Genomic DNA, 21,607 nt, shown 5'->3' on the forward strand with positions numbered 1-21,607 from the left:
GAGGCCCCATTGTTAGTGGTTACAGGGAACAAAATGTTCCTTTTATATCTATAGGCTGATTGCTACCTGTTTCTGGCTCTTAACCCTTTAAAGAAAACAACATCACGGTGTTCCTGCTGAACAGCCGAACCCAGCGTCAGGAGGTGGTGACTGGGCCCGTCTAAGCCCGCTCCCAAAAGACTCCAAGTGCAGTCACACAAACTGAAGACTTTTAAAGCTTAGGTCAATTATTGAATGTTTGGCACTTTATTAAATAAGCTCCAAAACTACACACAAATGAAAGAAGTAAAAACAATAAATAGTTATTCAGCAAAACAGCTCTCTGTAGCAGCCAGCAGCACTGCAGCCCAGGCCTGAGGTACTGCTGTGGCAGGAGGGCTGGAATGCCACGCTCGCTCCCATGGCTCGGCGGGGACACACGTCTACCCCCTCCATTCCAGTTTCCAGAACAGGCGACCTCTCATTCATTACCATCCATTACCCATTTCTTTTATATACATGAAACACACTGCAGAGTATATACTAATAAGCCAAGAGCTTTATTGATGCAGCAGGCACTTTACAATGAACCCAAGAGAGCCCGCCTTCTTTGGGAGGTCGGGATGTCTGTACAGACCCTTGGGGGTTTTCCACTTCAACAAAAACCAAGCTCTCCCTTTTTTACCACACCCCTTGAATCTGCACCTGCCCAAGTCATCCTTCCCCGCTTTTACACAGGCAGTGCACACAGGTACACCTGACCAATGCGGGCCAGCCACTCTGGTAGACAGTCACAATGTCAGTTCTGCATTACTTGTGGACAAAGGCATAGACTATCAGATCCTGCAAAGGATTTAGGAAACAGTAAGACGATTTCTCCCTCCACCTTGAAAATAAAATACACTTTAGCGGATGCATGTCCTGAAATAGTTTACTTGGGAGTTCTGAGGAAGATGGTCCATTGTCAATCCCTTCTTCAACAGCCTGTGCATCCAAAATTCTTCTCAAGGTAACATGAGTCTTTTTTTTTTTTTAAACAGTCTTTCTTGCTGTAAGAACTCTTATAATGGAGCCTAGTCCTCCTACTGCTAATGCCTGTAGGGGCAGGAAAAGAAAAGGTGTCAGTTGAGACTTGGTTGGACAAGGGGAGCCTAGCTTGCCAGGGAAGATGGGACCATGCGCTCCTGACCATGTCATAGACCTTCTGAAAAAGGATTCCCACGAGAGCATGGTTAAGAGGTGCCAACAGGGTCCACATTCAAGGGATGGGGCCCTGTCCTGGAACAAAGGGTTCCCAAGAGCTGCTAGCTCTTGAGGCAGGAGAATTGGGCTTGAGAACATTGTTACCAAGCTCACACAGAGACCCCCAGTTTCCCTTTGACAAGCTCATCATGTCCCAGCCTATAGGCACAGCCGTAGGCACTTAAACAAACACTAGCCCATTAGAGCTGAAACATCAACAGGGCTGAGCACCCAGTTGCCTTAAAGGGACCAGAGAGCCTGGCCTCCATACCACTCAGTTCCCCTGAGCCCCACGACCACCTCCACCCACTAAGCCTAGGAGCTCACCTTCTGGCAGAGCACACCCACCAGCAGGACCAAAGGCCACAGCCCAGCCCCAGGCTGCCCAAGCGACCGATCCCTTAGTAAGGGCCACTCCCTTAAAACTCAACAGAGCCTTTCAGGAAGGACACAGGCTTGATGAAAGGCCCTGCTCTTATACTGACCCAAGCAAAGGACAGGCTTTTCATGCTTCAGGTGGATGAAGGCCCTGTTAAAGACACTGCCAAGGTATCTGCCACTGCCCCCTTGGGCCTGGTGAGGCTGAGGCTGGAGCAGGAAGCCCTCAGAGCTAATGGGAGGGCTCAGCCTGAATCTAAGACCCACAACCACCACCTCCACAAGCCCAAAGAAAGTATTACAAAGTCCCAGCCACCAGCAAGCCTGCCTCTACCTTACCACGCCAAGTCACCTGCCCTCATGCCTGCCCGGCACAAACCAGCAGCTAAAGCAACGGCGATTACCAGAGACGGCAGATCCCTACCAGGTGCTTCCCTGGGAGAGGTTAAGTGCTCAGATGTCCCAGGTTGCTTGAGGCATGGCCCCTTATTCTCACATGCCTATCAGACTGTCCTTTGTTTGTGTGGGATGGCCTGGCCTGCTGATTTGAACCCTGGGGTTGGGGTGACTCAGTGGGCTGCCTGATGTTCACATACCTTTTCATGCCACTGGAGTAACACTGCACTGCTATTTTCTGTGGGCTTCTCAAACCCTTTATAAATGTACTTCATGAGCAAGTCAATGCCATTTCTGTCCAGTGACTGCACAGCCTGCTCAATTTCGCTGCTCTTAAAATTTGTAAGCACTTTCAGCACCACGCCCTGGGCCCGTTCCTACAGAGGAAAGAGAAAGGGAGTGAGGCCTAGAGCCATGGCCCAGGCATATCCACATCCTGCACTGCAGGCTCAGAAACACCAAACCAAGTAGTCAGAACTCATTAGAAACACTGCCCAATTTCTAATTCATTTGGAATGCTTAAGTGAAATTCTTTTATTGATTTAAGTTTCAAAGTATCCCGAAGTATTCAAAGCCAGTAATTTATTCCACTTATTTTGGGGGAAATAAGCGGTTTCCTGGGGAGAAGCATCCCTATTTCTGATGACACCAGCAAGGCCTTAAAACTCTACAGAATCATGGGCTTCCCTGGTGGTGCAGTGGTTGAGAGTCCGCCTGCCGATGCAGGGGACACGGGTTCGTGCCCCGGTCCGGGAGGATCCCACATGCCGCGGAGCGGCTGGGCCCGTGAGGCATGGCCGCTGAGCCTGCGCATCCGGAGCCTGTGCTCCGCAATGGGAGAGGCCACAACGGTGAGAGGCCCGCGTACCGCAAAAAAAAAAAATAAAAAATAAAAACAACTCTACAGGATCATAACTATGGAGATTAAAAAAAACCAGGTCTACTTGGCTGCACCTTCTGTCTGCGCTCACCCTCAATGGAACAAAGGGGCCATTTTCCTCCGTGTTTGACAGGTGCAGCCATTTATATCAAGATGCCATCAAAAAAAAAAAAAGTGGCATCACAAGATGGCAAAACCCCAGCTCCAAAGAGACCCTTTCCCTGGACCAAATTTTAGACAGTCTCAGCGATGAGCTTTTAGACAACGTAACCGATACAGTCTGTACAACCGTATGGTCTCACCTAGTTTTTACGAGGCAGGAAATCATAAAAGCACTGAAAATCCTTACGCAAATAAAGCTTATTCAATAGCTTATAAAAGCATAACCACTGCTAAGTCCCACATGGCAAGCTAATTTATAACTCTGCTCATCAGGAAGGGCTGGGCTGACTTCTCACCCCATGAGGCCTCGGGGAGGAGTGAACGGGGAGGAGTGAACGTTTCTTTGGGGAGCGTTTACTATGAACACTGACAGCTTTGGGTGTTAGGAGCGCCAGGAGGCTTCCGTGGAAACACTGCCCGGTGCCAACTCACTTCCTTGGTAGATACTCACCGATGCAGAGATGAAACAGATGCTGTCCAGAGTCCCAGGGAGCTCACACTGGACAACCACAGCCCTGGTCCCAACACCCACCCAGCAGAGCTGCAGTTCAACCCCCTTTACCTTCACAGCTTGATTCTTGGTGTTGACGGGAGAGTTCCGCAAGGCTGCATGAAACGCCCGAAGCATGTCCCCTGTGCATCAGCACCAGTTAAGGATGGCTAGGCTCTAGCATGTTCATGCTTTTATTAACGAACTCATTTCAAAAAGAGCTCAAGAGAGTGGAGTCAAATGGCATCTATCCACATCCACCCGCCTCCCACTGTGGCCTCCCGGTGGGCACAGCCAGTTCAGAGGGTAGCCTACAGGCTCTCCTGAGCCACATGGAGGGTGGGTGGGGCATCTCTGCCAAACCTGCAAACCCCTCCTCTGCCGGCCCCAAAACCTTCCCCTTCAAAGCAAGTTTGGACACGGACTCGCTCCCTCCCGGGAAGGGAGTAGCAAAGCAACCGCCCCCGCAGGGTAACTTGCAGCAAAATCTGACTGAGCTGATGTGCACTTACTTGGCACCCTATCTGCCCTACTGGACCCTCACGACCACCGAGTAAGGTTATCATTTTCATCTTCTCATTCTCAAAAGGGAAGAACAAAGGCACAAATGGAGGTCTCCTAACTCTTAATCCAATGTTTTCTATCAGTTAAACTATTAAAGAAATTAAGATGTGCTAAAACTTTTATCCTCCAAGACCTACCCAAGTCAGTGAGGTCCCAACTGGGGGAAATTTAACAATCTAAAAGAACCTTTTGCCAACAAAATGAATCAATCCTCCCCTCCTTGCTCCCCAAACCTTAGCTGGAGTCCTGACATAATCTTTGCTGAGCTCTGAATAGCCAGTGCTCAAAAGAAAATTACAATCTGGGTTAGGTCCCCAAAGGTGACACCTATTTTAAACTGAATTACATCAGTTGACTTTCATTTCCTCATCTGAAACACTGGCTTCAGCCAAAAAGCTTCAAAAATAGAACAAGAAATGGCTTCCGCCCAATCGGGTCTCTACTCCTGTTCATGCAGCGATACCCATGTGTGAACAGCCAGAACCTCCCAAGCAAAGCCGAGTCCCTGGTCTTCCCTAGTGTGGCCTCCATCTTGACTGAGCTGGGCCCACACACCCAGGGAGCCACCCCTGTGGAGCTCCCTAGCACCCTGCTGGGCTCTGATCCACCTTCCAATCTGAGAGGCAGCCCACTCTCCCACACCCCTGTATCTGTCAGCTTTGGAATTCCTTTTTCCCAGCCTGGTTAGGGCCAGTGTGATATCAGCCACTGATAATTTCTACCTCAGAACTCTTTTCGAATTTGACATCCCAGAGCAATAGGCAGAGTCCCAGAGGCTTCAGAGGAAACGAAGGCTGGCGCTCGCTCTTCACTAACCAGCACGGTTGGGAAACAAAATATTTCAGAAGATGAATGGGTAAGGGTAGGATAACTAGTCCACAGGGGCAAAAAGAGTCACTGCTTTAGAGTTAATCTCTCTGCAGCACCCCTCTACCAAACATTCACTATAGGTGTTGATAGGTAGGGGGCCTTCAGCAGCTGGGGAGAACTGGGGAGTAGGGAGGGGCATACCATTTATCAAGCTGGCCTGTCTCAGCTGGTTTTAGGCCCTTCCAGAGAACAGGCTGTGGAGGCCAAGGAACCGTGCCCAGCCCCTGGTCTCCTCTAGATCAGGGTTTCTCAACCACAGCACTACGACTGACATTTTAGACCAGATGACTGATGTGGGGTCTGTCCTGTGCATGCATGGTACAATATTTAGCAGCATCTCTGGCCTCTATGCACTAGATTCCAGTAGCACTCCCTCCCACCCCCCAAGTTGTGACAAACACAGTATCTCCAAACATCGACAAATTTCCTCAAGGGGAGGAGACTGCAAAATCATTCAAAACTACTGCTCTGGACAGATCCCCCTCCAGAGGACCAGAAGGTGCCTCAGCAAGGAAGAAAAGGAGCCAATTCTTTAAAATCCCTACAAGGTCTCAGATTCTGTGCCCAGGTGTTTTCACATGTCATCTCATCACTGCTAACAGCTCTTTGTGACAAGAATCATTATTCTGATTTTAAAGGCAATGAATCTGAGGCTCAGAGAAGGAAAATGATGTGTTCAAGGTCACAAAGCTAAGCTGTCCAGCTGGCCTTCAAACCCAAGGATGCCTGACTCCAAAGCCAAGCTCTTTCTACAATCCCCTGCTGCCACTCCACCCACAGGCCCAAGGTGCATGTCCAGGACACTTACTGTATGTCCAGCACTGTGCTAAAGCCTTCTGGGATGTTGTCCAGTGATGGTCCCATGGAACCTATAAGCCCAGCTTGGTTCTCCTCCTTTTAACACAGGAGGATACTGAGGTTCAGAGAGTGTAAGTGACCTATTCAAAGTCACACAGCTATAGAAGACTGAGTTGGGTCTGTGTGGATGCACAGCCCACGCTCTATTTCATGTGTGTGATCTCCCACCATGACTCGCTTCCCTATACAGTACTAGGACAGGCCCACTCCCTACATCCCCTCACTCCAATCAACCAACCCCTATCCCTACTCCCCTCGCCTCTGTTCTAAGACTCCTAGAAGCCCTTTCTATAGTTTAATAATCTAACATAAATCCAAGACCTGGCACATGGTAGGGACTCAGCAAATATTAGCTCCTTCCTCCTTCCTTCCTGGGCCCCACATTTGCCAGGATTTCAGTTCTCATTTGCTAACCTCCCCTTCCCCAATCCCAAGAGGTACACTCTCCATGGTAACAAGGTTTCTGACACTGTCATTAGTGGAGGAACTACCATCCCCTGATGTGCTAAGCCTAGGTCTCCAAGCAGCCTCAAGGAACCTATCATGTGAGGAGCGTACCAAGAGATGACCTTCAACAAGTCTCTGCAGCACCAAGACCAAGACAGCAGATAACCGGACCTTGCCCTCCCCTTTTGTGGATGGTCTGGGCCACAGGCCTGACGCTGGAGTCCTTTCAGCAATGCCTGCCCATGAGCCAGGTTCTACACCAGACTGCAGAATCAACCTTCCCTCATGGGGGCCCTTCTCATGGCCCCATTTCACCAATGGGGTAAGCAGGGTGACCCTGATGGGGCAGGAAATACACGTTTGAATCACCACCTTTGAAAACACATTTCTGTTCAAACAAAGAAAGTCTGCAGGTTTTTGTTTCAAAGGCACATTGGAGGAACACTGTAGGACTCCTCCCAAGGCAGTCTATGGGCTCGACTTCCCAAGCTGAGTCAACTGATTAAACACCCAGAACCTGATTTATATACAGTACAGCATGAGCCTCCAACCCTGCCCTGGCCAGTGCGGGGGAGGGGTAGGCACTTCCTGTAACACCATTTGAATCAAGAAAAATCCTTCCTGTGAGAATAAGTCAGTTTCCTGTGCTCAAACTGCTAAGGGACCAAGCAGGCTGTGACAGCCAACTCTATTTTTAATCTTGTTTTCTAAATGCTTGTTTTCTGTGACCACAGAACAGTCATTTCCAGTCGTGGGGCTCTACTTTTACATCTCACTTTATGTTGCCTGTTTTTTCTTAGCTCTAAACGACTAGTTTTTTCCACTGCTTCCTGCACAAGAAGCCTATGCGGGGGTGGGGGGGCAAAACTCACTTGTTGAACGTGGCTGAGACCATCGAGGTCCAAAGCCCAATGAATGGTCATAACTAAGAATAGGTGAGGAAGAGTGGCATTAAGCCGCAGGGTCAGAATGATTCTGGGGTGGGAGGTGCGATCTCAAACCTCAGGGCTGGACTAAGGCTGCAGCCTTGGCTCCCCCCATGGGGCCTTTCTTCCCCGCAGCCATCCACCCACCTATTTTCAGGTGGTGCTGCAATTCGGCCCGAGAGGACTGTGCCTGGGAGCCGCCCTGGCCGCTCAATTACTCAGCGGTGGCTCACCTCGGCGCCTCCCGCCGATCATGCCCGAGTACAGCCCCGTTTCCCGCATGGGAGGGATGGAGTGATCGGGCGCCCAAGGAAGGGCCAGCCTGAGGGCGTGGGGAGGCAAGGGGGAAGAAAGGGGAGAGGTCTCGTGCAAGAGTGAGGGGCCTACGAGCCGGAGGCCCCTCCGGCACGCTCCTGGGGCCGCCGAGCAGGCCGGCCCACCAGGATCCGGGGGCCGCGTGGGGCCGCGCTTTTGAGGGAGGCTCCGAGGGCTCGGGCCGGGGACAAGGAGAGTGGGGAGGCCGGGTCAGAGGGAAGTGGGGATGCGTGGCCCGAGGAGAGCCAGGTCGGAAGGGAGTCGGGAGACTGACCTGAGAGGTCCGGGGCTGAGAGGAGTGGGGAGGTCGGCCTGAAGGGCCGGAGCCGGGGATGAGGGAAGTGGGAAGGCCGGGCCAAAGGGGAGTCCGGGCCGCCGCGCGGGAGAAGGATATTGCCGCAGGAGCCCGTCCACCTCGCTAGGATCCGGGCCTGGCTCGGCCGCCGCCGCCGCCGCCTCCTCCTGTTCGTCCACGAATTTGTTCTCGTCAAATTCGTCGATGTCCACTCGACGGAAGCGCGAGGACAGCGTGTTCCGGGCCATGGCGGGGGCTCGGCGCCCGCTCGTGCAGCTACGCTCCGGGGAAGACCTCCACTCCACTCCGCTCGGAACCGGCTCCGGCTCGGGGGCGGGAAGCTGCCACCCGGCACCTCCTCCACCTCCTCCGCGCGCAGCCGCCGCCGCCCGCCCACTTCCGGCCCACGCCGGAACCGGATGTGCAGGTGGGAGGGAGGGGTGGGGCGCGTCGGGAAGCGCCGGGAAAGAGGCCTAGTGGAGCTCCGAGGGACTCCTGGCTTCATGGAGGTAAAGTCTTCCCGTCTGAGGAGCAGGCGCCCAATCCCGCGCAGGCCCAGCACGTGGACGCCATAACTGCGCACTTCGGCTTCGCTCCTGCACCCGAGGGGGCCGGGGCGGGCACACTCGCCGACTTCGGGTGTCATCTCTGCCCAGACTGAGGGGGCACGGGGCCCCCAGGATAAGGCGCCCGGCTCGGCCTGTCGAGTGCCGGGCAGGCTTCTTAGAGAAGAAACCTTCGAGCTGAGGCCTGAGGGATGAGTAGTAATTCTTATGCCCCGGGGAGTGACCTGGGGTGGGAGAACCTCAGTCTCGGATTTTAGGAGCTTTGGACGCCACCCCACTGAGCTCAGTGGAGGTTGCGTCTGCCTTATTGTTGTAGTGACCGTATTGTTAATGGGCTGGGAGACTTTAAAGACGTTTAAGTGTATCCAGGGTGCTGACAAGACATTTGGGTTTGAGCGGGCGGCGGCCCCGCGTCTGTAGCAGTCACCTTGACCGGGTGTGTAGGGGGCGGGGATAGGGGGATGACCCTGTGGCCACCATCCTGGCAGGAAGGGCAAGGTCCTCGGGGGCTGAGATATCTTGCCTGGCTGGAGAGGAATATCCTGGTAGGAAGCGAACCCCCAGAGTCTGAGATGGGGAGAGAGAGGGCAGAGTCAAGGACAACATTGTAGTGCCAAGATTAGGTGCCTGGGTTGTTGCTTGAGGGGTTCTATCAATGAGACTTAGCCTGAGACTACACTGGGTCTTTGTTTTCATATAATAGTTTTCCTTTTAATAAAGACCAGTAGAAGTTAATGAGATGTGACTCGTTTTCATTGCTTCGAATACTTCCCATTGAACTGTGTCTACAGATCAAAAAATATTGTCAGACTAGGATGCTACCTAATTTTGGGTGCTAAAGATAGACTCCTACAGTGGGAAGCAGGTGCTAAATAAAAGTATCAGGTGGCTTCCCTGGTGGCACAGTGGTTGAGAGTCCGCCTGCCGATGCAGGGGACACGGGTTTGTGCCCCGGTCTGGGAAGATCCCACATGCCGCGGAGCGGCTGGGCCCGTGAGCCATGGCCGCTGAGCCTGCGCGTCCGGAGCCTGTGCTCTGCGACGGGAGAGGCCACAACGGTGAGAGGCCCGCGTACCGCAAAAAAAAAAAAGTATCGGGTCCTGGAAGACCTGCCTATCAGCTCCATACCTTGGAAGAAATCTGTGTGACCTAGGGAGGCCACAAGACAACAGAAATTCATATCCCCAGAACATCCTGATCAGAAGGAATTTTAAACCAAAATGCCCGTTTTACAAGTAAGGAAATAGCCCCCAAATAAACTGGTGAATGAAATAATGTCACTGTTTATGACCGTGGATCTCCATTCCAGTCAAGGGGGCAGAATTAAAAATTCACACTATGTCAGGGATGACTGTATTCTGAGGAGAAGAAAAAAACGACATGCAGTTTCTGAGAGTAACTCAGATAAAGTGGTCAAGAGAAGTGTCCCCGAGGAGGTGATGCTGATCAAGGACCTGCAGGAAGTGAAGGAGGGAGCCGAGCAAAGGCTCAAAGACAGGGCAGGCTTGGTGTATTCCAGAAACAGCAGGGCCATACTGGAGCAGAAGAGTGAGAAGAAATGAGGTGGAAGGGAGGTGGGGGGGAGGGGCGGGTGCTGTAGAGCTTTGTAGGCTGAGGAAAGGATGTGGTCTTAACTCAGGACAGCCCTGGAAATTCTGGGCAGAGCAGTGACATGATCTGACTTGAAAAGGGTCCCTCAAATGTGTATTGAGAACACATGGGAGCCTGAGCCAAAGTAGGTGATTTAAGAAGTGACATCAATGGTCCAGGTGACAGGCAATGGCAGCTCAGGCCAGGCAGGTGCCAGTAACAGTGGTGGGAAGAGGTTGGGTATTTTGAAGAAAGAGGCTGCAGAATTTGGGAGTGGGTTGGATGTGGCATGTAAGAGAAACAGGGTAGTCATAGGTGACTTCAAGTTCAGAAAAGATGAACACAATCATTACCTTTAACAGAACTATAAGCATTTGGAAAATATGATAGTCAAGTCCCTGTGCACCATTCAACTTCCATTTAAGACTAATCCATGCCCAGAATGTCCTCTGCTCTCTCTTCTCCACCTCCCTCCACTTCCTGGAAGCATGCCTCCCCGTGATCTTGGGCAAAGCTGATTAATTCAGTTCATCCAACAAGCATCCATATGCTGGGCCTGGAGATGAGAAAAACCAAACCAGGTGTCAGCCATGGTTCTGACCCCTGGAGAACTTCCAGGCTGGCTGTGGAGATAGATACGTAAATTTATTTTAATTCAGTATGTTTGGGGCTAAAGAGAGGATTGCCCAGAAAGCTCTGCACACAAGGGCCGTCTGTGTCCCAATTTAGTCCAAGGCTACTATCCATTAATGGAAACCCATAAGGGGATGGGAGAAGGCTTCCTGGAGGAGACACGTGACAGCAGCAAGGGGCCAACCTGGCTTTAACTAGAGCTCTAACGTGTGGATGTGCCTTTGTTAAGGGCAATGGAGTGACACTAGAGCACAGATTCATGCTTGCTGGTTGGGGCAACAATGCAACCGTCCAGTCAGAAAGCCTGAGCACTTTCCCTTGTGAAATCCGCCTTTTAACTTTCAGGCCACCTCAAGTGTTCATTCAACTGGGAATATTGATGGTGATGATATTTTGAGCGCTTGTTATGCATCAGGTGTTTCGTTTTGTTGGCCGTGCCCCACGGCATGTGGGATCTTAGTTCCCCAACCAGGGATGGAACCTCTGCCTCCTACATTGGAACTTCAGTCTTAACCACTGGACCGCCAGGGAAGTCCTGCATCAGGTCTTGTGCTAAGAGTTTTACATGTTATCTTCCTGATCCTTATAAATACCCCATATCACAGGTGAGGAAACTAAGACTCAGGGAGGGGAAGGGAGAGTCAGCTAGCACCAGGCAACAGGATAAGAATTTGAAACCGGGTCAGGTTCACTAAGAAAAGGCCATGAATGTTTCCCCTAACGCATGCTGTCTCCACTAGAATTTTTTTGCAGTTGGATTATAGTTGTCTGACACCGCCCTTCCCCGCCCACCTTGGACTTTAAATTCCTCCAAGGCAGAGGCCATGTTAATTCATCTTTGAAAACCCTCAACCTTCATACTCTGTACCCCCGGAACACCGGCGCCCAGCACGGAGTAGCACAGACTGGGCGACCTGCAAATGTTTACCAAATGAATGAATGAATGAATAAATGAATGGATGAATCCGAGTCTTTACTAGTCCAGTAAATTGCCGCCACCTCAGGCCTCGACTTCCCCACAGCGCTGCTCTGGGCAATACGCCGAACCCAAGTATTCTCCAGAGCGCGGGAAGAAGACGCGGTCACTGCTGGGCGGGTCTCCGGCTCCTCGGGGCGGGGCTCGGCGGGCCGGACCACAGCTTTCCTCGCGCGGGGGTGAGGCGGAAGGGGCGGAGCCAGGGCTCCCTCGCCAGCGTTATTGACCACGCCCGCCGCCACCCGGCTGTAGTTGTGGAGGTCAGCCCCGCCTCTTCCTCTTTCCCTCCGAGAAGGCGGCGGAGGCCGGCTGTACAGTCATGGTGGGTGTAGGACAATCGGGCACCATCCGCGCGCTGTGGGGCTCAGGGACTGGGGTGGGGGTTGCGTGGCGAATCCTGAGAGCCCATCTACCAACCCGGCCTGTGGGAGGCCCTGCGTAATGGCCTAGCGCCGCCCCAGCCGGCCCCTCGCTTTCTCCCCACGTAGGCCTAGACCAGGAGAGGTACGCGCGCTCTGCCGGGGCCTCCGTCTTTCCCCCTGCGGAATGGGGGTAGTGGCCCAGCCTCGCAGCAGGCCTGGGCGAGGGCGCGCCTGCTGCGGCCTGGGTTGCCCTGCCCAAGGCACGGTAGTGCTGGGCCTCCAGCGCGCTCCTGGCCCAGGGCGAGGCGCGCGCCCTCCAGGGGCTGATTACGACGCAGGTGGAGGGGACGATGGCCGGTGGAAGCCTCGGTAAGTGGCCGAGGGGGAGACGGCCCCGCTGGGTGTTTGACCCAGACCCTTTCTTTCGCTCAGGCCAAGATTAAGGCTCGAGACCTTCGCGGCAAGAAGAAGGAGGAGCTGCTGAAACAGCTGGAGGACCTGAAAGTGGAGCTGTCCCAGCTACGCGTGGCTAAAGTAACAGGCGGCGCGGCTTCCAAACTCTCCAAGATGTAAGTGACGGGAGGCCAGACTACGGCCCTCTGGGCGTGGGGTGACATATGCGTCGGGAACATTTGTGGATTTTCGAAGTTGGTTTAAGGAGGTGTCCATTTAAGTGCCCATTCCATGCATCCGTGGGTCGGAATGTCGTGCCCTTCCTAGCCAGCCTCTCTAGGCTCCCCTTGCTCATGCCCAGGTGCGTGGTGACCTGCCTTTGACCTGTGGTCCTTTGCCTGGAGTAACCTCCTTCAACTTCTCTGGCTGGAGAAAGAACTGGGTGTCCCTGAAGACTCATTTTAATGGTACCTTCGAACGTCTCATTGATCCCTTTCTCCTACCTCCCACCAGCATTTGGATTTTTTTCCGCATCCCCCTTCACTTGGTTGAGGGACCCCTTGCACCCCTTACTTGAGTTGTAGTGTAACTTACTGATGTATGTGGAGCAAGAGTCAAGATTTGTGAAAGGAGCATGGATTTGGAGTTAGTCAACCTGGGCATAAATTCCACTTCTGCCACATCCTACTTGGTGGGTAGATTGGCTCACCACCCAGGTTTTTCTTTCCTCTTTTATAAAATGGGCACCCAATAATATTCCTGTGGTGGTGCATGCTGAATCCTCAAGACTGTGTTTACCAGTCATTTACTAAGCAGCACTCATATTCAACATGACGGCAAATTCACTTAACCCCAGCCTGTTCCTGTCTTCAGCCTTGTCCCCTCCCCAGTGGCCCCTCCTGTGACTCCCTAATCAGCTTGCGGCATGATTCCCTCCAGTCAGCTCATTCAGATTGGCATTGGTTAGGTCGTTTAGCTGATTGGCATTGGTTAGGTCGTCTTCCTAGTCCTCAGGATATATGGCCTGGGATGGGAGATCTTTCCTGATCTGCCCTTCACCTCTCATTAAGCCTCCTCAGTGAATACTTCACAACTCTTCTAAAGCACTGGATGTGCCAGCCGTTCCATGTCCCCAGTCCTTGGATACTCATCCATTGTCTCTCTTCCCTCCAGAACACCTTCCTCCTGGGCTGGGTTAGGTACCTCCTGGGTGAATGTGGGTGAGCTGATGGGGAATGCCCCTGCCCTATGACATCTGGGTCAGGCCCTGAAATAGATACCTTGGGGAGTGCTGTGTGTCTTCCCCATTTTGATCGATGTCTCTGTTTTGTAGCCGTGTTGTTCGCAAATCCATCGCCCGTGTACTCACCGTCATTAACCAGACTCAGAAAGAGAACCTCAGGAAATTCTATAAGGTTAGTGGCTAAGGGACAGTGGTGCTTGGCTAGAGGAGCAGTATGGCAAGCTTCTGCTGGGGTGCTTGGGACTGGGCTTTCTAGAGACTTCTCAGCTTGTGGATGTGTTCGCCTTCTTACTAGCATGTGGCATGCAGACTGCATTTCCTTGGGGCTGCAGTTGTCAAGAAATCAAAGATGTGGGAGTCTGGCTGGAGATGGGTTTTGAATAAAACCTCACGAGCTGAGTTTGGGCAGTCTTGTTTAAATGTTTTAATGGTCTTGCTAGCACTGTCAGTCACTGCCAAGCATCTGGTATCCTCATTTTTCAAATGATGACCTCAACGCTTAGAGAGGTTAAGTTGCCCAGCGCCACCTACAGTAAATGGATTGGGCCTAGGTTCCAAACCATGTCTTGGTAAGGGTGGATTGAGTGCTTCCTGGAGATTTTCCACAGGTGCCTGCCCCTCACTCAGCCTAGAATTTTTATAATCATTTTTTGCTTGTGCCTAAAACTAGTGTTGTCAGGGTTCAAGCTATGAAGTGGAACCAGTAGGAGATTTTATATACTGTGTATGCACACATTTGGTTTATTACAAGGAAATGGCTTGTTTGATGGTGGGGTACACACTTGTTGGGAAGAGAGGATCTGTGAGCAAGCTGGAGCTCAAGGTTTGGTTGAAGCTGCTGCCCTCAGGTGGATTTCTTGGGGGAAGCCACAGTCCTGCCTTTAAGGCCTTTCAACTGTGATCAGGCCCACCCAGGTTACTCTGGATAATCTCTTAATTAAAGCTGACTGATAGGGGCTTTGATAGCATCTGCAGAATGGCTTCATATCAATACCCAAATCAGTGTTTGAATGACTGGAGGGTTTGACACATCAAAAAAGTCATCACGGTGTGCCGGGGCTGGCTGCCCAGGGGACAGCAGCATGTGGGGGGAGGGTTGCTGCCACCCCCGGACGTGTGTGCATTGTTTGGGGGAACGTATTCTGAGAATTGGGTCTGGAGCTTTCATCAGCCTCTGAGGGGACCATGTAGAGTTGTGGCCTGGAAAAATTGCCTTCATGACCATCCAGTGAGTACACTCCCCCAAACAGCCAGGCAGGACTCCTGGAGATAGAGGTAAGGTCTCTATGAGAGACGTTGATCTTCGATACAGTAACCTCTGGCCATGCGTGCCTATTAAGTGCTTATGTGGCCACAGTGACTGAAGGATGTAAACAGTGTGTGGCTAGTGGCCACTCTTGGACAGCAGAGCTCTAAGGTGCTTGGTAAATTGGAAACAGATGAAGCCCTGACCTGTACCAACTGATATGAGGGATGTGGGTGGACAGACATTCATGCTTCCAGGTCCCCCCACAGAGCTTGCCCTCATCTCCTGCTTAGCTTTTTCCCTGCAGTTCTCTGCACTGAGGCTGTTCATGACCTGAACCCCGCTTAGCTCACATACGCCTGCCATGTGCCTACCCCTCCAGGCTGTTGGCAGCTCCCAGCCTGAGCTGTCACTATTCAGGGCTTTTGTGCCCACTCTGGTTTCTCTTGCAGTTGACGTGCCAGTTGCTTTCAAGGCTGTTGTCAGTCATTTAGGTGAAACCTTCCTTAATCTCTTTCCTCCTCCACACTGATGCACCACTTGTTTTCCATTTTCCACTGTGCTGGGAGCTCCTTGAGCAGGGAGCAGGTCTCATTTGTAGCTAAACCAGCACCCAGCACAGGGCCTCAAAATGAAGAGGCCCCAGGGGACCTTTGCAGAACAAAGGGGACCATGAGAGCTGCCTTAGCCTAGACTCCTCACTGAGGAGGAAGTGGCTCGGGAACGAGTGGGAGCAGAGATGGAGAGACAATGCCCTGAGAAAGGTCTAGGAACAGGAGCCAAGTCAGGAAGAGGGGCTTGGCCCCTCATAGCAGGATGGTCTCGGCCGAGCCAGGTCTTCCCTCTGAGATGCATGTGTTCGGTGGGAATGTCACCACAGGTACCTGGCAGGTCCTTCAGATAAATTGAGCACCAGCTTAAGCTGCACATCTCACCCTCCCGTACACACACACATAATTGAAGCGAAGATAACAGGAAATGCCCCCAGGACTCGGTGGGTACCAGACTTCCCTTGCTGGGTTGGGGTGTGACGTTGACTCCACGGCTGGCAATCTGGTGGAAAGAGCACCAAGTAGGGAGTGGGTTGACTTGGGTGTGCACCCCAAGTTCCACTACAGCTTCACTGAGATTTGGGCAAAATTACTTCCTAGCCCAACAAATCAATATACTTAAGGAAAATGAGGACAGTCCTTCCCAGCCTTGAACTTGGGGGAATTAAAGAGCTAGGAAGCAAAGTATGGCCTGGCAACACTTCAGTCTCCAGTCCCCTCCTGGGCTGGGTGTCATACAGCTCCTCACGCTTGCATCTCCCCAGGCACATCCCAGCATCTCAGTTCCGACTCTGTGGCTTCCTTAGCTACCGCAATAGCTCCCAAACCCTGGTCCTCATGTTCCCCCACTCCCCCTCACCCAGGGCAAGAAGTACAAGCCCCTGGATCTGCGGCCCAAGAAAACGCGTGCCATGCGCCGCCGGCTCAACAAACACGAAGAGAACCTGAAGACCAAGAAGCAGCAGCGGAAGGAGCGGCTGTACCCACTCCGGAAGTACGCGGTCAAGGCCTGAGCATCCAGGTGTCAATAAAACAAACAAACTGGCTGGTGTTGCTTTGTGTTTATAGGGGTTTCTACTAAGTGCCGGAGAGAAGGGCTGGTGTGGCCCTGGTTATGGTTACCGGGTGTCTGATGGATCCCAGCAGGCTGGCCTGCTGCTGTTGGCCCTGGTGGGGGGGCCATGGCAGCCCTGGCCACAGGGGCCTGTTGGGCACTCTCTTATGGTTACTTTGGTCCTGTGCCCCCTGGGCAGGGAGAAGCAGGGATGGAAGGTCTTCAGAGCCATAGGTAGTGATGTTCTGTTTGAGCAGCTCTGGGTGATTTGCAGTGAACTTGGAATTTTGCCTAAGCAGCTCCAGACACTAAGAGTTTCCCATCTGGGGTAAAGGCACAGGCGTGGGCCACATCCAGGACTCCCTGCCAAAAGCATGGTATGGGGCTCTGTGGGTGCGGGCCTCCCCTAGCAGGCCTTCCTCTGCACCCTTGTTTGCTGTAGCCACAGACCTTACCTTCAGGGTCTCAATGCTCTTTCCTGTATTGTAGTCCCAGACTTTGACCTCGAAATCAAAACAAGCTGGGGGGTAGGGAAGTCTCATAGGCAAGTCTGGCATCTTTGACAAAATCACATTGGGGTGAGTCTTAGCCAACATGTTAACTTCTCGATCTGGGTTTTGTTGTCTGTGAGGTGTGTTTAACAAGGGCTGCGTAATAGCTGGTGGAGAAATTCAGTGCAATACTTTCCTTTCCCCTGAAGCTGAGTCATAGAAATGTCGGTGCCACTAACATTTGGGCCAGTGCAGACCTTAGTGCCAGGCATTCGGTAAGGAAGTAGTTGGGACCTGGGTCCTGCCCTTGGTAGCCTCCTATTTAGGGCAGATAGGGATGTGGACATTTCTGGACATGGGGTGCTGAGGGCTCCGGTAGGGAGGATGTGGGGTAGGAGTTCACAGGAAGGAAGGCCTGATGGGGTGGGGTTACCATGTGGGAGTAGCCAGTGCTGGCCACCTGCAGCCCATCAGGGGAGAAAGCTCTGCTCTTCACCCAGGTGATGTGGCCCTTAAGCTGGACAGGCAGGCTTCCGGTTGAGGGCTTCCAGATGTGGATAGTCTTGTCCCAGGAGCCGGACACCTGGAAAGCAGACAGCTCTAAGCATAGAGGTTTGGGGCCTGCATACTCTGCCCCCAAAATGGCCTCAAAGAGTGACCCTCAAAGAGTTGTAGTCAGCAAGGGGCCACCCTGGAACCTAGGCAACCCAGCCCACCAATAGGCCAGATGCTGAGTGGCACAGGCAGCTGACGTTGCCACTGTGGCCCTCCAGCTCCTGGTGGAAGATCACTGGAGTCCCTGCCCGAAGGTCCCACATGCAGATGGTGGAATTCCAAGAGCCCGTGGCCTGCAGACAGCCGCCATAACATGGTGCCTCCCGATTCCTCGACTGGCTAGGCTCACAGAAAGCAGGCACCATCTCACCAAGCCCTGCTGAATCCCCATCTTACAGAGGAGGGGACAGGCTCAGAAGAGCTAAGTCACTGTCAAGGTGTAGAATTCTAACCACTTGTTAGGCCACTGAGGTGGGGCCCAGGCAGAGGTGTGGCTCACCAAGCAGTCTGAGCTGGGTGCGAAGTCACTGCTTGGGACAGTCTCGGTGTCCCACCAAGTGGCGCAGCACCTGGCCTGACTGGAAGAAAGCGCAGAGGCTGCGTGCCAGGTTCTCTGCCTCAAGTGAGTCAGACCCAGGCCCTCCTTGTGGGGCTGCCTGGGTAGTGTGATGCAGCATAGGGGTTAGGGGAGGCTTCCCGGGCCTTGGCAAGAGAGGAGGGCAGTACAGGCAGGGGGAATCTCATGGCAGAGGTCTTGAGGCATGAGGGTAGGGAGAGGGGAACTGGGGAGGTAGCTGCAGCCAGATGCAAGGGAATGGGATGCCAGGGGTGGGGAAGACGAACAACCTTTCCCAGTTGGAAAGTGGCCACTGTGGACGGTGTGCATCCCTGGATCCCAGGCCTCACTGGCTGCCCCTCCACCTACCTGCACCTCCCAGAGCATCACCCTCTTGTCCCAGCCGCCTGATGCCAGTTGCTCTGAGTCAGGGCTGAAGCTGATGGTCTCCACACTTCGCTGGTGACCTGCAGGCACCGGCCAGGGGGCGAGGTGGCACAGGACACAGCAGGGTCCGAAAGGGAAACCAGGCCTGGCTGCTTGGCTCCCAGTCCCACCCAGCCCACTCACCCTGTAGGACCTGCAGACACTTGGCTTCTGCTACATCCCACAGGCGGATGGTGCAGTCACAGGAGGTGCTGGCAAAGAGGCAGCCATCGGGGGAGAAGCGGCAGAACCTCACGGGGGCCTGGGTGGGCGGCCATGGTCAAGGAACGGGGCACTGCACTCCACCTCTGGCCCTTGCAGTCCAACCCCTGTTAATTTCTTCAGTCTCGTTGCCTACCGCCCCTCTCCTCACTTCTAACCCTCACCCTCCAGCCACCTGGAAAATTCCTGGGCTTCCATGCCTTGGTCTGGAATGCCCAACTCAGTTTGCCTATTTGGAAGATCAATACCCAAATCAAATGGCAGACACCTCCCAGAAACTCCTTGACAGCCCAGCGTAGCTTCATTACCCTCTTAGAGCTCCCCAGCCCCTGGACTTTCCCTATTACAACATGAATCAATCTGCCCTATAATTACCAGATTTGTTTTTTCTTGTCTTAATAATCATGTTACGTCTACTGAGTTCTTACTGGGTGCCAGGTACTTTGCTTGCATTATCTCATCCTATAGGGTAGCAACTATTATCCCCATTCTGAAGAGGAAATAGGTGCAGAGAAGGTGACATGACTTGAGTTCAATCACAGTCAAAAAAGTGGGTAAACATAGATGGACATTATGCTAAGTGAAATCAGTCACCAAAAGAAATAGTGTGTGATTCCACTTATACCAGGTATTGTACTTAGTCAAAATGGAGGCAGAAGGCAGGACAGTGATTGTCAGGGGCTGGGAAAAGGGAGGAGTGGGGAGTTTAATGGGTATAGAGTTTCAGTTTTGCAAGATACGAAGAGACTTCTGGAAGCTAGATGCACAACAGTGTGAATGTACTGAACTGTACACTTTAAAATGGTTAATAGGGTATTATGCAGATTTTTAAAGTTTTTTTTTTTTTAAGTGGTAGGATTTGAGTCCAGGTCTGTTAGAGTCAGAGACTCAGGACCCCAGGGACCAGGTCCTGTCTCCTTGCCCTGCCTGGGCTGTCTTGCATGGATGCTCAGCTCAGATGTCAGAGGTCATTGTGGTAGGCTCTGTAGAAAGCCACAACAGGGCCATAGGCCTCAGTCTCCCCATCTGGAGTGAAGAGCCCCACCTGTGTCTCCACAGCAGCCGCCCACTCTGGGTCTCCCATCCATATACACAGCCATCCTCGGAGGCTGTGAGCAGCTTCTGGCCATCGGGAGGGAAGGCAGAAGAGTTGACCTGCAAGGAGAGCACAAAAGTCCTATCCTGGGGCAAGAAACACCTTTCTGCTCATCCCTAACCCCAGACTCCTGGGCCAGCCATAAATACTGCCCCAGGAGCCTGGGGTTGGAGCTTGGACTTCAGGCCTCTCTCAACAACCAGAACTCAGGAACCACCCTGCAGGGGAGCCGAGAGCTTGGAGCCCTCTCTGTTGTCCTGTAAGACCAGAGCCTGGGGCTTCCTTCCCTGGTGGCACAGTGGTTAAGAATCCGCCTGCCAATGCAGGGCACATGGGTTTGAACCCTGGTCTGGGAAGATCCCACATGCCACGGAGCAACTAAGACCTTGCGCCACAACTACTGAGCCTGCGCTCTAGAGCCCGTGAGCCATAGCTACTGAGCCCGCGTTCCACAGCTACTGAAGCCTGCATGCCTAGAGCCTGTGCTCCGCAACAAGAGAAGCCACCACAATGAGAAACCTGCACATCGCAACAAAGAGTAGCACCCGCTGGACGCAACTAAAGAAAACCCGTGCGCAACAGCGAAGACTGAACACAGCCAAAAATTAAAAAAAAAAAAAAAAAAAAAAAAAAGACCAGAACCTGAAGCTCAGAGCGAGCCCTCACTGAAGCCAGAGGCTGGAGCCTTCTGTAGAAGCCAAGAGCCCATTCTAGAGCTGAAGCCCAGAACTATTAAAATCTACTCTAAGCCCCGAGTTCCCTCTTAAGCCAGAGTCCAAAGAGCATTGGAATCAGCCAGGAGTTTGAGCCCCCTGTGGAACCAGTGCTTAGAATTCTAGAGCCCATGCCGCAACTGGAGCACAGAGAACACTCGGGCTCCCACTACACAGAACCAGAAACCACTCTAAAGCCAAGAAGCCTAAGATCTGGGCAGAGATCTACAGGGCCTCACCTCCCCGCGGTGCTGGCCGAAGAATTTCACTCTCCACGGCCAGCGTCCCTGGGGCCCTGCTGTTCATGGGGCCGTGGCCGCCCGCCCCGGCGGCCTGCCGGCCCTACTTAGGACAACGTGGAGGGGAGGGGGGAAACTGTGTATAAGCGGTCTCCATGGCAATCGGGGCGGGGCTCCCAGCCGCTGTGGGGTCTCTGGGAAACCATGAGTGGAGAGAGCCTGGGAGAGACTGTTGTCAGCCCGGGTGAGGTGGGGCAGCAGCACGCTGGACCGCGGATGGCTCCAAGAAGGGACTTCCCTGCCAGTCGACGGCTGCCAGTCGGACCTTGGGCAGCTCTAGCCGCGGGGCGGAGTGTGGCGCACGGTGGCCGCTAGAGGGCACGCCAGCCCCACACAACCGCGCCTGCCTCTGCAGCTGCACCGAACTGGTGCACAGTTTGAGACAATCGATTGTTTCCCCATCTGCACAAAGGGGAGGCTCATCCTTGCCCCCCAGGGTTCCAGGCATGACACAAGGTAGGTGCCCATGAGGGCCCAGTCGGGATCCAAGACCCCTTTCCTCCAGGAGTGGACAGTACTGAGGCTGAAGATCTCCCATGGAGAGGGCTGGAAACGATATTCCTATCAGCCCTCCAGGATGTGGAGAGCCAGAGGCAGTATGCAAAGCACAGGACATTAAAAAGTGAGGTCACTGTTAACATTCCTGGCAGCACAGAGTGTGCCATTGGAGCACACGGAGGGAGGCCCCAGGAGCTGTCAAGATCCTTGTTGGATAGTTCAGCTGAAACCCAGAAAGAACAGGACTTGGTTTCAATGTCCATTTTTCAGATGAGGAAACTGAGGCTCCAGGAGGTCGGGGGACTTGCTCAAGCTCACTCAGCCAATAGGAAAAG

General features: G+C 53.1%; 3 protein-coding genes and 1 long non-coding RNA gene across 6 annotated transcripts; 1 reads left to right on the forward strand and 3 right to left on the reverse strand.

Annotated features, from left to right (window-relative positions):
• Positions 1-223: 223 nt before the first annotated feature.
• Positions 224-8,344, reverse strand: ARPC5L (actin related protein 2/3 complex subunit 5 like). 3 transcript variants are annotated; one of them, XM_067743340.1, is made up of 4 exons: positions 7,782-8,344; positions 3,600-3,670; positions 2,196-2,372; positions 224-1,074 (listed from the first exon to the last, which is right to left on the reverse strand). In XM_067743340.1, exons 1-4 carry the CDS (start codon positions 8,305-8,307, stop codon positions 1,012-1,014), a joined length of 837 nt encoding a protein of 278 aa, XP_067599441.1. In that variant the 5' UTR covers positions 8,308-8,344; the 3' UTR covers positions 224-1,011. The 3 variants fall into 3 exon arrangements, with proteins under 3 accessions (XP_067599441.1, XP_067599443.1, XP_067599442.1); XM_067743342.1 differs by lacking the exons at positions 2,196-2,372; positions 3,600-3,670 and having other exon boundaries at positions 7,782-8,199; XM_067743341.1 differs by lacking the exons at positions 224-1,074; positions 3,600-3,670 and having other exon boundaries at positions 2,202-2,372; positions 7,782-8,199.
• Positions 8,289-16,408, forward strand: RPL35 (ribosomal protein L35). The gene is made up of 4 exons (XM_067743343.1): positions 8,289-8,311; positions 12,362-12,498; positions 13,656-13,737; positions 16,226-16,408. Exons 1-4 carry the CDS (start codon positions 8,306-8,308, stop codon positions 16,373-16,375), a joined length of 375 nt encoding a protein of 124 aa, XP_067599444.1. The 5' UTR covers positions 8,289-8,305; the 3' UTR covers positions 16,376-16,408.
• Positions 10,299-11,703, reverse strand: LOC137226964 (uncharacterized). Its single transcript, XR_010944629.1, has 2 exons — positions 11,569-11,703; positions 10,299-10,514 (listed from the first exon to the last, which is right to left on the reverse strand). It is a non-coding gene; the product is annotated as an uncharacterized lncRNA (long non-coding RNA).
• A 299-nt stretch (positions 16,409-16,707) lies between the features above and the next one.
• On the reverse strand, positions 16,708-20,781 carry WDR38 (WD repeat domain 38). Its single transcript, XM_067745458.1, is given in 11 exon segments — positions 16,708-16,779; positions 16,872-16,919; positions 17,341-17,490; positions 17,624-17,755; positions 17,962-18,001; positions 18,003-18,040; positions 18,388-18,485; positions 18,589-18,706; positions 18,764-18,773; positions 19,712-19,821; positions 20,710-20,781. Coding segments are annotated over 11 exon segments (888 nt in total).
• Between the last annotated feature and the right edge of the window lie 826 nt (positions 20,782-21,607).

The sequence above is a fragment of the Pseudorca crassidens genome, chromosome 7 (genome assembly GCF_039906515.1).
Source record: "Pseudorca crassidens isolate mPseCra1 chromosome 7, mPseCra1.hap1, whole genome shotgun sequence".
Taxonomy (NCBI): domain Eukaryota; kingdom Metazoa; phylum Chordata; class Mammalia; order Artiodactyla; family Delphinidae; genus Pseudorca; species Pseudorca crassidens.